Source organism: Mus pahari, chromosome 2 (genome assembly GCF_900095145.1).
Source record: "Mus pahari chromosome 2, PAHARI_EIJ_v1.1, whole genome shotgun sequence".
Classification (NCBI taxonomy): Eukaryota; Metazoa; Chordata; class Mammalia; order Rodentia; family Muridae; genus Mus; species Mus pahari.
Window position 1 is genome coordinate 38,965,462 of NC_034591.1, and position 15,040 is coordinate 38,980,501.

Here is a 15,040-nt window from a genome sequence, read left to right on the forward strand (position 1 = left end):
AGGGCATACTTTCTTGATAGAATGATTCATGTTGGATGACCCAGCTTAATGTGGGCAGTGCCACCCCTGGGCTCATGGCACTGAGCAAGACATGAGGAACAAGTCAGTAAGCAGCACCCTCCATGGCCTCTGCATCAATCTCTACCTTCAGGTTTCTGCCTTGCATTCCTGCATTGACCTCTTTAGATGAAAGTGTAAGCAACATAAGCTCTTTCCTTTCCAAAGTGCTTTTTGGTCATGATGTTTCATCTCAGCAGTATAAATCCCTATTCAAAGGCGCCTGCCTTTTCCACCATAGCAAAGCCCTCTCCTCTCTCATGTTTTCATAAGTTTTGTTTAGCAATCTCCCTGCCTTCTGAAGAATGTAACCTCATGAAGGTGAAGACTGAGAATCGCTTACTATTCCCCCCCCCCAAGCCTATAATAAATAGACTGGCACATGGTTGTGTTTAATAAATGGTTGAATGGATATATGATATTAGCACTGCCACTCTATAATAACAAACTTTCTAAAACAAACAACCCTTCTGGGTGCATGAGCAACGTGTATAACTGCATTCTAATTTATGGCTATTTATTATACAAAATAATGAGCTTCAGGGTATGTCCGTGTATGCAGAGATAATAATACATTTGATCCAAATTCAACTCCCATTGTCTACTTTTGTACCTCCCCAGACGTTGGTCTCCTTCCTCCTCCTAAATAGTTCTTGTCATGATTAATCTTTGTTGTGGACGTGGCTATTTAGAATCAGCTAGGCGATGTACCACCAGGCATGCTTATGAAGGTGTTTGTAGAAAGAAAAGCTCACCTTGGATGCAGGCAGCACGTGGTCCTGGAATGAGGTCCTGGACTTTAACACAGCAGGGAAAGGAGAAAGCCACCTGGCTCAGAACACAGTATGAACAATTGTCTCACTCTGTCACCATGCCTTCCAGGACATGACAGACAGCATCCCCTCAAACCATGAACCTAAATACATCCTTCCTCCCTCAAATGTCTTGTCAACAATTTTGTTACAGAAATGAGAAATGGAAATAAATCTTGCCTTCCATATAATTTTATGTAATTTTTAGAAATCCAGATTCTATGGGAGTGAGAACATGTAAGGTTTACCTTTCTGCATCTAGCTTATTTAGTGTAACATCATGATCTCCAGTTTAATAAACTTTATTAAAAATCATTCCATCCTGCTAAGGTTGGACAATACTCTACTATGCACACATACCTCCATTTCTTTATCTGCTCATTTGTTAATGGGCACCTAGGCCAATTCGATGTCTTAGTTGTTCTGAGCAGTACTGTGGTAACTCAAGAATTCTAATTTCTGTAAGCCACCTTAGATTCCTTCAGGAATTATATATTCAGGAGTAGTAGTTACTTGCATTATTCTCTTAAATCCTGCAGATTATTTATTTTCTACGAGGAAGCATACGTCATGAAATTATGAAAGACTAAGGCACATTTAGTCTTAGAGCTGGAATGTATCAATCAGATTGGCACACCCACCTCGCCTGTCCAACTAAAGAACATTCCTCTAGTGGTCCACAAGGGGTTTCTGGCTTAGAGAAGTTAAAGTGGATTTGGCTGTTTGAGATGAAGAGCATTTTATCTCTTCTAGATGCTAAAAACAAACAGGGGAAGTAACTTCCTGCATTTTGTATTCACAGATATAGTGGGTTTTTACCAAATGAATGTGGCAATCCTGCATCAAGCAAAATTATTAAGGGAATCATTTCTTCCTCCCCTAGTAGCTCCAATAATAACAATTTCAAGTTGTGGATAGCCTGTTTTAGACACAATGCGACTTAAATGCATAATTTAAAAAAAAAAAAAGACTTGCATTCACTAGAAAATCAAAAGGCTTCTGTTATTTCAATATTGTCTATAGTTTAGTGGTTTAGACACAAATTTTCATCGTATTCTCAATAAAGCCAAAACATGCTCAAGTAAAATTTTACCCATCTACAGCAGAGGAAGGCACTGTTCTGATGACCGACAACTGTAGGCAGCCCTACTGTGGCCCTGCTGGGAGAATCTATGACTCCAATACTCTTACAGTGTCGTAAAGCCAAAAGCAGAAAATAGCTTACTGCTCAACCAGAGGTCACAGGTATTGCTTAGGTTTGTTGTTTTACATATGTGTGTATGTTTACATGGGTGTGTGCATGTATTGTGGGGGGGGTGCAGAGGTTGGTGTAGAAGTCGTCTTCAACTGTTCTCTACCTTAGTTTTTGAGACAATCACTCATCAAACCCAGATTTAATACTCACTGATTTGGCCAGACTGACTAGCCAATGAGGTTCAGGTATTCATCTCTTCTCTCTGCCTCTCTGCCTCCCTGCCCCTGCTTCCCTACTGCTGGGATTAAAGATATATTGCTGACATCACATGGGTGCTGTGAAGTGAACTCAGTTCCTCATACTTGCCCAGCAAGAACTTTATTGAACGCCAAGTGGCCAGCTCAAAGCATCACTGACTGATACTGAAGTGCTTTGTGCATTGAAAAGCAGTTTCTGAACAGTGTTGAGGAATGAGTCTCAAATGGCAGATCAATTATACAGTTAATTATTAAGAATAATAACATACCCTAAGATAGATGGTACAGACCTGAATTCCAACTACTCTAAAGGCTGAGGCAGAAGGAGCTTAAGTTTATGATCTGACAAGTCAACTTAGCCAGACCCAATCTCAAAAACACAAGGGAAGAAAAGAGGACTGGGGATATATCAATGGTAGAGGATTGGGTGAAGAACCAAGTTTACATTCCTAAGTGTCCCAGAAGAAGACAGAAAGAACAACAGCATGCTCTCGGGTGCCCTGCAAAATGTGGGAGATGGCATTGTGAGTAGAGTAGGTACAATCTAAGGCGTAATTTATAGTCTATTGACATTTATGTATGTGTACATTTATTCACTCAGAAAATTTGAGTTATCATTGGCTAAAGCATATTTAAATCATGTGAAATGCACAAAATAATAGGTTGCCACCAGAAGGCACAGAGAATTATTAAGGGAAGATAGAAAAGCGGCCTGGGGGCACAGAGTTATAGTCTCCACACTTGGCAGGGAGAGGCAGGGGGATTGGGAATTTAAGGTGAGCCTCAACTATACCCACAGAAGAATTTGAAGCTAGCCTTGGCTACAAGAGACTATGTTTCAAAATCAAGCAAGCAAAACAAACAAACAAAACAAAAACAAAACAAAAAACAAAAAACAAAACCCCAAAACCAAAAACAACAAAACCAGACAAAAAATAATTAAGTACATAAAATACATAAATAAACAGAAAAATCAGGCAACGTATGGACTGGTGGTGTGATTCAGTAGTAGAATACTTGCTTATTAAACAGGACAAAAAGCCAGGGGTCCAGTACCAGCACCAATCTGACTAGAATCAATACCCTCCACGCTAATATCAATGAAAAATTCTTATGAACATGTTAGAAAAAAAAAAAAAAAAGATGAGCTAGGTCAGTTTGCATTCTTAAAATATGAGTTTTCTAATCTATCTCTGAAGGTCAAAGGGAAACGTTGAAGTATTTTGAAAGTGAGACATGGTGGAAAGGACAGGGAGGGCTAGAGGGAAGGGAGGGGTGGGTGGAATTAAAGCACACTGCATACATCTAGAAGAATTCTGAAAGGGAAAAAGAAGTTACCCCTACTTCCAGCAAATAGTGAACTAAAGGGTAACTTAAGTGATTTCCCTGACCAGGGCAGGATCCATGAAGCCCACTAAGGACTTGGCTTGTTCGGCTGAAGCTGGCTCTTCTCCGTAGACTGCACGTCCTGACTATGGTGTTTCTTCACTGTGGGTCAAAATGCCTTCTTTCTCATATGGCTTTCATCTTCTACTTCAGAGTCAAATCTGAGAAACCCCTAAGCGAACAGACTTGCAACTCATCTCTGATCTTTATACCCAAAACTCCACTGTTATAAAAGTACCCACAAATCTTTTGTAATTGCTCGCCCATCAATAGCATCTCTAGGCAGCAGCCAGATAGCAACACAGCAGGCCCCGGAGCCGACCAGGTCCACTCTTCCCTGTGTTTTCAGCTTCCTTTACCACACACTACAGCAGATATTTCAAATCTTAGCTTCTGTCAATGAGATGTCACCGAGGGCTACTCAAAGGACTCTTGATAGATCTTCATGGATTTCTTTGTCAAGAAAATTCACTCCCAGAGAGAATGGTTTCCATCTGCCCAACACTAGACTTCAGTAATTAACTTGGTTCTTTCCAGTCACCTCTTGGACTTGCTCCATTACTTATCATTTCTCCCCACAAATATCAAACATCTGCTCTGTAAATCTTCCCATCAGTACAGAACACGAGCCTTGCATGTGTTTCAGAGAGGAGAGGCTAGAGTGCCAAGTCTGATCCCAAGTGTCTTACTTGTGTGGCCTTGATTAGTTATCACTAGAAAGATTGTTTCTGTATGTTTCCCTTCTTTGCACAATAGTGCAATAGTATGCATGTATTAAATAGGAATCACAGGAAGCCAGAGTTTTAGGCTCCTGTACTAAAATGGAGACACACTACAATTGCTTATCTCCAAACAGAAAGCTGCTCTACTGAGCTCACCTCCAAAAAATACAGAATCAAAGAAACACAGACCAAAGGCTCAGTGGCAGAATACATGCCTAACATGCAACAGACCCTGGGTTCAATTACCATTGCCCATTCGGGAGGGAGGGAGGGAGGGAGGGAGGGAGGGAAGGAAGGAGGGAGGGGGGAAGGAGGGAGGGGGAAGGGCCAACTCAGAGTATTATTGGCTCCCTGTTTTCACATTCCAGGGAAATTTAACCTTGAAATGCCCCAATTTGCTTTTGCTCTCTTTCTCCTGCAGTCTTTAGACTTTTTCTGCCTATAAAACATACTTCATCTATTTTAGGCATCCATCGCTCATTCTATTTCTATAAAGTAAACTAGAATTGAAAATAAAATTAAGAACATTAAAATATAACACTGTGATGTTATTCACTCACACAAGTAAGCACCAAGCATAATGCCTGTAGTTTAATTTTTCTTTTCAATTCATAATATAATAGCTAGTTGTGTTGCTTGGGGGTATGTATCTGCACATTTTTCTTTTTACTTAAACTACAAGTTATAGAACTGACTACGTTAAACATACAGATATATTTAAAGAAATAGACTGGACAGGGTGGTACATTTTGTCAGTCACAAAGTACGTCACAAAGAGTTTGACTGCCAATAATGGAGAAAAGTAATGCTTATTCAGCTAGCTCTTCTACAAAAAAAAATAATAATAAATCTTTGCAAAAATTATGATGATCTGAGGGTTTCTGAGAGGAACAAAGACTGTAGGCAGGAAAACAACAAAATCCCACCAGGAAAAAGCCACGAGCACTCTGGGAGCTTGGTCTTTGTACAGGTCCTCTATGGGGCTACTCTCTATCTTGCTAGTATTGGACGCTGAACTGGGCAAGTTCTGGTGCTTGCCTCTCATACTTGAGAACTCGGGTTCAATTCCCATCATGAAAGTTAAAAAACAAACAAACAAACAAACAAAATTATGTTTTTTCAATCTTAAACCTTAAGAAATAACAAATTAATCAAAGAAAGAAAAACGTTGGGTTATGAAGGGCTTTAGCTTTTTCTAGAATCACAGAAGAGCTCAAAACCCAGACAGCGTTTGAGTCTCAGAAGCGGGAGATCTCTAGGTGTCTGGAATGGGGAGATAGGACACAACAAAGAGTTCACTAAGTAATACACCATCTGGAAGCAGACACTGACGGTGCACACACAGTAGGCAGAGTTCTTTGGAGGCTCAGTGGCCTCATTTTGTTTATGCTTAATGTGAAGAAATAGCATCATGACTTAATATGCTGTGCTGGATGTTCTCAGCTGTTAACTCAACTAGATCTGGAATTAAGTAATACCCAAGCAACTGGGTACACCTATGAGGGAATTTTTTTTTTTTTCTTAATTAAATCCTTCGAAGTAGGAAGACCCATTTTTGTTGTTGTTGTTGTTGTTGCTGGGGTGTTTTTGGTTTTTGTTTGGGTTGAATATTTGTTGTTGTGGGGTTTTTGTTTGTATGTATGTTTGTTTGTTTTTTACTGTTTCAAAAAACTTCATTTTTACTTGGACCAAGACTTGGGAGAGACTCCAGGGCAGTTACAAAGCTGCCTAGTGGCCTCAGAGGTTAATTCAGGTGGAGGTCCTGAGGCAGGCTGGTGCATAGCAGAGGAGAGAAGACACAGAGACAGCCTGGACATGCTTGAGGGTAAGCCACTGAAAGAGATGCTTGCATATATATGTGTGTGTGTGTGTGTGTATGAATACATGCATACACATATATATATGTCAGGGTTCTCTAGAGCAACAGAACTTATAGAATTATATACTATATATCAGATGTATTATTTAATATATGATATAGAAAGAATACACATATTAAAAAGTTCTATATAAGAATCAAATCTGAGAAACCTTTAAATGAACAGGCATACAACTAATCTCTGATATTTATACCCCAAACTCCACTACTATAAAAGTATTCTCCAATATTTTATAATTGTTCTTCCATCATTAGTGCCTCTAGGCAGCAAGACAGCAATGCAACAGGCCCTTGGGCTCACTGAGTCCACCCTTTCCTGTTTTCAGCTTCCTTTACCACTATAATATATATGTATGTATGTGTGTATATTTATATGTAGGTATATATATTATATATATATAGAATAGATTATATGTATGTATATATATTATATATATACACACATATATATATATATATATATATATTATAAATTCTGTTCATTTAGGGAACCCTGATTCTCTCTCTCTCTCTCTCTCTCTCTCTCTCTGTAGAATTTTGACTAATACATAGACTGAAGGTCAAATGAGCTAGTGCTATAGAACGTAGCATATACTAACAAAATGCTATCTTGGCATGGCGTATCTCAAAAGAGTCTTTAAGCCCGTCAACACAGTCCTGAAGGCTCCTGGACTCTTCTTATCCTCTCCATGGGTGCCTTGATGCTGTCATGTATTAAGTTTTCATCTCATCAATAAAAAAGGCCTAATTTTAATATATGTCCAGTGGCAAATGTGTACTCCTTTAAATGTGAAGAATCTGAATATTAGTGATGTCCCCATACTTCAGTATAACCTGCAAACAAGCCCCTTAACTGCCTGTGATGCCCAAAGATACTTCTAATGAAATCAAAACTTCTGAACTCTATTTCATTAGATTTAATAATAAAAAAAAAAAAACTACAAAGGATTCAGATATCGAGACAATGAGACAATGTACTAAATTAAAAAGTAAGCAAGTGTCTGGCTCCCTCAGTCCCACTGTTGTGCAATGGTATCATCTTTTCGGGTACGGGCTGAGGAGCTCTGCAGAATAGTCTCGTCAGGCTCTTTAACACACAGTGAGAAGGTGGGTCATGCCTCCTAGAATAGCACCCAGACTGGAGCCATCAATGAAGAGGCTCCAAGTGTGTACACTCCCAGAGGGAACGGAAAACTGTAGGTGTGAGCTCACTTATCTCTAATTCAAAGAAGAGAACAGAGGGACAAATGATTGTGGCCATTTTACAAAGTGAGAATGGAGACTGTGTTTGCATCGACACAAAGTCCTACAACATCCTACAATGCCTTACTATTTCTAAATCTTCCAACCCTTGTCACGTTCTATTGTTCATGACCTTATTACCCCTGTGTATCTGGTCAGTTCTGATAAACAAATGTGTACCTATTTGTTTAAAGGTCTCTGTTTTCCTTTTTCTATCTCTTCCTTGTATTGAAGAGAGGCAAAGCAAGACCTGGTTTTGCTGCTTTCATGGCTAAGGCAAAGATAATGCAGGGAAACATCTCAACTCACACCCAGAGATCTGAGTTTCCTGGATCTCCTTCATAGCCGCCTTACAACGTTCCTGGGGCATCAAAGGCTATCTTAAAATCCTATAAGACATTATACCAAAAGATGCTGGAATGAGCTACAATGATCCTTCATGTGCAAGACAGGATGAATACTCTTCCTAAAATGTGATGGATGGCCATCCCCCTTGTTAGTCATGGATAAACATCTAGAAAGCAATTTAAAAGACAGTTATATGTGTGATAAGTTAGCCATTTCATAATGAAACAGCACTGGATACAAATGACAGCATAAAGTGCAGTTATGCAAATCAGGAAGACAGGGCATAGAGTAAGCAAAATGATTTGGTTTGTAGGTGGAGGAATTACTTGTTATGTCTTTGTTTAGCATTAGAATGTATTTCCTATAGAGAATTCTCTGCTTTATGATTCCACTCTACAGAGTCTGAATATGCCCATCAGTCACACCCCTGATCTTCCATGAGGCTGGGAATGGGGTGTGTGGCCTGAGCTTGGCCAATCACCCAGTGCCCTTCAGCATCAGCAGGACAGAGGAGCAACCCCTAGTGTCCTGCTTATCAGCAAGAGCCAGTCGCTGCCAAGAGGCTCTGCAGAGAACATTCGCCCAAGACGCTGCCTAGGAAGCCAGATCATACTGAATCATGATGGAAAACGACTAGCAATTCTGTAAACCGGTCAAGAAATGAAATTACCCTTTCTGCCTAAATCAAGACATACCTGGCTCTGTGATGCACAATGAAGTCTGTGGAACTGAGCTAACTGTGCACACTGCCACCTTGAAGAAAGTGCATCTAATATGGAACTAAATTTTTAACTGGTAAAAATACCAGTTCTCTGAATTTTCTCAAGATAGGGTTTTTGATCTATTTTCAAAAGGTTTCGCTCAAACTTCCTATTTCAGGGATAGTAATCATACTTTCAAAGTATAAATATGATATTTGAAATTACATAATTTTTTTCTTCCCAAATGTCCAAATATATTAGAGTGAACGATCTATTAAAAGATGATGAACAAGATTAAAAAAAAAAAAAAAAAAAAACAGACCCTCAAATTTCATTTCACCCTGTGTTCCTGGCAAAGGACAAGGAATAGATTACCCCAGGCAAAATTCCCCATGCTGACTACTCATTAGCTTATTCAAAGTGGTTTAAACGGCTCAGCCTATTTGCCAAATTGACTCTTGCCAAAATTTCTCTGGCACACAAATTACCGAGCAGTTAACCCTCCTATTAGTAGTCTCAGCAGGAGCCAGCACATGCATGAGCACAGAGCTCTTTCTGGTCCTTGTAGGCCCAGCCACAGCAGTGCATGCGCCAAATGTCTCAGAATTATCAAAGAGCTGTGTCAGTCTCAGATAACAAACACTTAAATCCAAAACCCAGGCCTTCGCCTTCACAGATTTTCACAGCAAATCAAGGAAGGCCATGCCATGAGAATAAAGGACTTCTCAAACTACAATTTGCTGCATACGAAGGGGGACGAAGGCATTTGGTTAAAATATTTACTCTTCAAACTAAAGGTGACAAATAATTTTCTTGTTTAAAAGGAAAAGACAAGATAACCTTGGGGTTTCTGGTTTTATCAGCCAATATTTTCTTTATCACCTATAGGGAATAATGCAAATCTTAAGTCTTTTTCACACACAGAAATCTACAGAAGAAATTATTTTTTAAGCACAAAAAAGCAGCAATCGCCACCCAGATGCCCTTCACTGAGACTTCTCAGCCAGTGAATCTGACCATAAAAGAACTCCTGTATCCTGTTCTACAGGGGAGGCAGGCCCACTGGCTTGTTTTATATGAGCCTCTCAGGGCCCATAGGACAGAAACAATTTCCTTTCAGTGCCAGCCAGGTTGGAAATGACCCAGTCATTCAGAAACAAACAGGATGTGCGTTGATTAAAGAAAAAAAAAAAAAAGGCAGCTAGATAATAAAACCTTTGATCCAACTACAAATGGGCCCTTTATTTTCTCTTAAAAGTGAAATGCTAAAATCCAGACTATAAGTAAAATTCTGAGAATTGCACACTTCACGTATTAAACGAAAACAGAAATATTTTCTTAAGTTTTGATAATGCAGCCTGAAATCCATCAGAAATCATTTGTGAGGATTCAGCTCATTGGACACGTTAAGAACATAATTGAAATGTATCCTCTCCAAGAAATATAGAGGAGTTGCAGTGACATCAGCTGCAGTACACTGGCTTTGCTTGTGCGGTTTGTGGGGAGGTTCGAAGTCCTCTAGAGGCCTGAGTGGTTATCGGAAGGGTTGGTAGGAGGCTTGTGGAGTCCAGGGAAAGAGGGTTTGCTTCCCATTGTGGACTGAGTGCCCTGCTCGTCTGCTCTACTCCTTCTTACCAGCTTTGGTTTTCTGCTGCTGTGTACATACTGATAAAAGGATCTGTTTTTATCCCGCTTCTATAGCAGAAGTTGCCATTCATATGGTAATGAAAGATAGGAGGAAAAAAAACGCACAGCTTAAATGATGGTATCATAAATATTTATAGAAAAGTCCGTTTCACGCTATTGTCTACCATGTGCTAAATGTGGGATGCAGAAAACTCTTTGAAACACTGCTCTGTGCTTTAATGATGGCGGGGAGAGAGTATATGTTTTAATTCCAATTATGTTAGAGAGCAACCGACGCTCTGGCCTACTACTAAGAAAGGGAACAGTGGTTTTGGCAGCTTATTAAGACAAAGTAGAGACTTCTATATTTATGACTGAACACTGTGTGTGTGTTGCATAAAATTAGGCTTCTCTGAAATATGTACTCAAGTGTAAGAGGAAGGAGTGTGCTACTGGGGGAGGGAGAAGCACCTGGTTTAAATGAAGAAATGTGCCAGCTTGAGTTCTGTAGCCATCAAATCCCAGAGGTGAGTTTGCCATCAGCCTAGGTTTTAGGAGGACATTTGGTGACAATCCCACAAAGCCTCATTCTAGTCTCTTCAGCTACTTTCATTGTCTTAAAGAAATAACAGGAAGTATAATAATAAAAAATTCTATTTGTAACATCGTCTTTAATTCTGATTCTGTTTTAGACTTCAGAGTCTCACGTATTATTCAAGACTATCTCATCTTTCCATCCTCCTGCCTCAGCTTCCCAAGTACTAGGATGGCAGGCATAACCCACCACGTCTGCTTACAAAGAAGTATTTTAAATAGATAAAATACGTTGGAGAGGCTGCATATGACCAGAGGGTCCTGGCTGAACTGTAGAATGAAGGCACTGTCTGGTGAAGTGCTTTTTACCGCACTAGAGAAATGAAGCCGACTCCTGCCAAACCTTTATTTTAAAGAAAGTATTAACCATTCCATGAAAAGATTCCTTCATCAGACTTTTATAATTTCAGTATTTCTAGATACATGGTGTACTTATAAGGACTTACCCTAGTCATTCCTAAAAGTGTGATATTCAATAATCACCTACCACATGAGCCAGTTTTGCTGTTCCTCGCTATTATGGGAAAAACAGACGACATCGCAGTACCTTTTTTTGTCTGCTCTCAGCGGCCGCCAGCTGTGCGGACATCCTTTCTTGCATTTTTCTGCAGTGGGCCATGACGGCTTCAAGAATGGAGAGTGGGTTGGTGCAGACTGGCTTCTCTTTGTCACCAGGACCTGCTTCATAGTCTCTCTGAAGTGCCAGGAAGGGGTCATTTAGATTAAACCTCCCATACCGTTCCTGGATGAACACCTCCTTCCTGCGAGCCTACAACAAAATTGGAGAAAGGAGTTGAAGAAATAAATGAAAATAACAGGAAGATATTTCTCCCCAGGTTTTGAGATGTCTTTTCCAAGTGCTACTCAGAGCTGCTATAAAGGGGGACAGTGCTGTCAGGAGGTTAAGCCAAAGCCCCCTAGGGGAGGGGGGGCCCCAGTCCTGACAAGCCTGGCAAGCCATTTGGCCTGTTTTTATCGTTTCTTCTTGCTGTGATTTAGATTTTGAGTGCCCCCAAAGACCCACATGTGGAAAGCTCGGGCCCCAGGCCCTGGTGCGATTGGGAGGTGACAGACCCTTCAGAAGGTGGAAGGAAATCAGACTACTGGGAATGTGCACTTGAGTGGCGTTTGGATAAGACAAGCGTCTTCATCCCCCATTCACTTTGCTGGCTGACCTCCACGGCAAACAAGTCTACAGTATAACAGACGCCTGCCTTGACTTACCACACCACCATACTGGGGACCTATGTGGCTGAAACTGAGCCACGCTGATGCCTCTCTTGCTTTTAAGATGACTGTCGTTTTTTTTTTTGTGAAGGCTAGCCCACTTCCCAGGAGAACAATGTTTTCAGTAGTAGGGAGATTGACCCGTGGTAACTGTGCTCGTTATACAAGCAATTTCAAGCCTTAGCATCCATGTTGTGAGCTGGTGGGCAGCACACACAACCTTACCACTGAGAGGCAGAGACGGCTGGATCCCTGGGACTTATTTTCAGACTCAAGAGCAAGCCCCAAGTTTAGGCAGAAGTCTACATGTTAAGGGAATAAGACAGGGTATCCAAATTCACCTCCAGTCTACGCATGTGCACACATGTACATACACACACACATGTCCACATAATAGAGAGAGGAGGAATAAGGAGAGAGGGGAGAGAGGTGGAGGGGGAGAAACTCACAGTGAGAGAATGAGTTTGATTTTTTTTTAACAGTAAATTGATATAAATAAAGATTTTAGAATAAAATTGATACAAATAAAATGTTCCCATAATAATTTTTCTTCCTTCAAGGACCTGAATTATAAGTGTAGTCTTTTCCAGCTTTACATAAAATCCACGAAACTCGAGAGATGGCTCCAGAAGTCCCTTCCCTTCCAGTAGACTCAACTTTTGTTTCTAGTACCCACAGGGCATCTTGCAACCATCTTGAACCTAAGTTTCTGGGGATCCAGTGCCCTCCCTCTTCAGGCTTTCTTAGCACCAGGCAAGCATGCATGCAGACAAGACACCTATACATTTTAGCTAGATAAATGATTGATAGATAGATAGATAGATAGATAGATGATAGATAGATAGATAAAAGGTAGATTAATGATAGAAACATTACATAAAACAAATACATAAATAAAATGCTTAGAATTGTTTTTAAATAAAGCTAAATTCATGGTCATTGCCAACTATCTACATGTACAAAATTATATTGTATCTTATAAAATTCTATAGTTAAAATAATTTTTAGGCAAAGTAAAATTAGAAACATTGATAATAAAATTTAGCAAAAAAATTCTCTATCCTGACAGAATGTATATTTCAAATGGTAATCAAGCTAAATTAAAGGCATAAATAAGTTTGCTGCATTTTTCCTAGTCTGAAAGGCATTAGGAATGTTGGAAGAAAAAAAAAAGAAAAAATTTGTAAAATTCTTTATATAAGAAAATATATTCATACTTAGTAAAAAATTTGTCCAATTATAAAGACCTAAAGAAAAATTAAGAAAATAAAACCATATACTTATAGTTGAAGGGCATTAACATATAGTTCACAGAGTCCCAGGAAAGAATGCAACATTGTTCTATTCCAAATGTCAGCCCATCAGTGAGAAAGTTAATTTCACACTTAGGTAATGAACACCAAATGCAAATTTTCTATAGATAGTCTATAAAGGTTTTTACAGGAAATGGAGAATAGCAGTAGAAATATACCGTGGACCACCTACTTTCCCTGATCTGGGTCATTCTGAAATAGCTACTAAAAACATTTACTTACACTGACCAATTTTCCAATCAAGACCAATTTTCCCGAATGTCAAGTGTTTTCTCAAGAATATAGTTCCATGCTTTAGCACAGCTACACAGAACTAAGATTTTCCATTTTTAGGTGACTTTCAGCAAGCCAAAACCATAGAGACATAAGTGCTGTGACACGGGGTTTGTTTTGTTTTCTCCCCTATTATCAAATTAGATTAGAAAGTTAAAAGAAAAAAAAAAAAGTTCAGTTTCCTCAGACAGCCTTTCTGTGGCTTTCAGAAAATAATTTTAAATTTTAAAAAGTACCAAGATTTTGGAGTTAAAGGCATTTCATGCTCCTAGGTTCTTCAAAGAGAATGTTCTCATCAATCATAGAGATTAGGCATCACTTCAGAGATAAGAGTTCAAAACCAAAGCCATCTTGTACTCCACTTCCCCCATTACTATGCATGTGATGCAAACACCGTGGAGAAATGTGGAGCTCCTGTAGTTGTTTTTATATCATTCAGCCAGCCAAAGCCACCATGTGAGGAGGAGGTACTATGACAGTCTCTTTCCTTTTGTCCAAGCACTCTCCCTCTCCTTTTTGCCCCCTTTGAGCTGGGAACACTGGACATGATTATCCATGGGTGTCCATGGGAGATGAGGGGCTATGGGTACCCTATTTCCTTATCCTCTGAAGAATGTCTAGCACTCTTCACAAAGTACTTGGTGATTTTAAAGGCTGACTTCCTTCCTCACTGTTGGGGCCCTTCCCCTCAGACTGCTCAATGAATGCCATAATTTAAGGTACACTACCTAACATCCAAGGCTCATTACAAGATGGAACATTTATTCAAAGACTATGCAAAATTTCAAGGAGGCGATAATACAATCAACTAAGTATGGGGCTCACTAAGTGTGGGGTCTGCAAGCCAGGGAGGCATCTCTCCCTGTGCTCTTTATCATGCAGCATTTGAGGAACAGCTTCTGTTGACTTAGGCCCATGTTCTCTCCACACTGACAGAGCAAAGGGAACCAGGTTTCTTCGCACCCTGCCATGCCCACTCTCCAACCTGGTCTCTGAGAAATACTCACACGTTTTTATCCAAATAAAAAGTCAGAGCTTCTGTCAGATAACCCTCATTAGCTAAGTCTACACTTCCACAAAAATGGCTGCTGGTTCCATTCTATGTCAACCTGGCACACCAGGTCTATAGTATCTGCAGGGAGTCAGTAAGTTAGAGTATTTTGTGTGTTACTGGAGATTGAACCCAGGGCCTTGCACATACTGGGCAAGAGCTCTACTACCATGAATTAGATCCCTATCGCTAAGATATGAAAAGTTCTCACTAAATGGTGCAGGCTGGGCTTGAACTTGCAGTCCTTCTCAGTCACCCAGGTAACAGAAATTGCAGACCTCACTATCATGCCCAGCCTAACTGTTTTCTTGAAGTTCTGTTCATTCTCTCTCTCTCTCTCTCTCTCTCTCTCTCTCT

At 39.9% G+C, this 15,040-nt stretch overlaps 1 protein-coding gene across 5 annotated transcripts in view; it reads right to left on the reverse strand.

The window, feature by feature from the left end:
* The window catches only part of Cttnbp2 (cortactin binding protein 2), a 144,905-nt gene that overhangs the window by 66,852 nt on the left and 63,013 nt on the right, over positions 1-15,040 (reverse strand). For all 5 annotated transcript variants that reach the window (XM_029535414.1, XM_021190492.2, XM_029535412.1 and 2 more), the window contains exon 3: positions 11,367-11,588. Coding sequence is in view for 4 of the 5 variants with exons in the window: in XM_021190492.2 (XP_021046151.1) it covers positions 11,367-11,588 (222 nt within the window). In the remaining variant the exon portion in view is untranslated. The remainder of the gene's footprint in view (positions 1-11,366; positions 11,589-15,040) is intronic.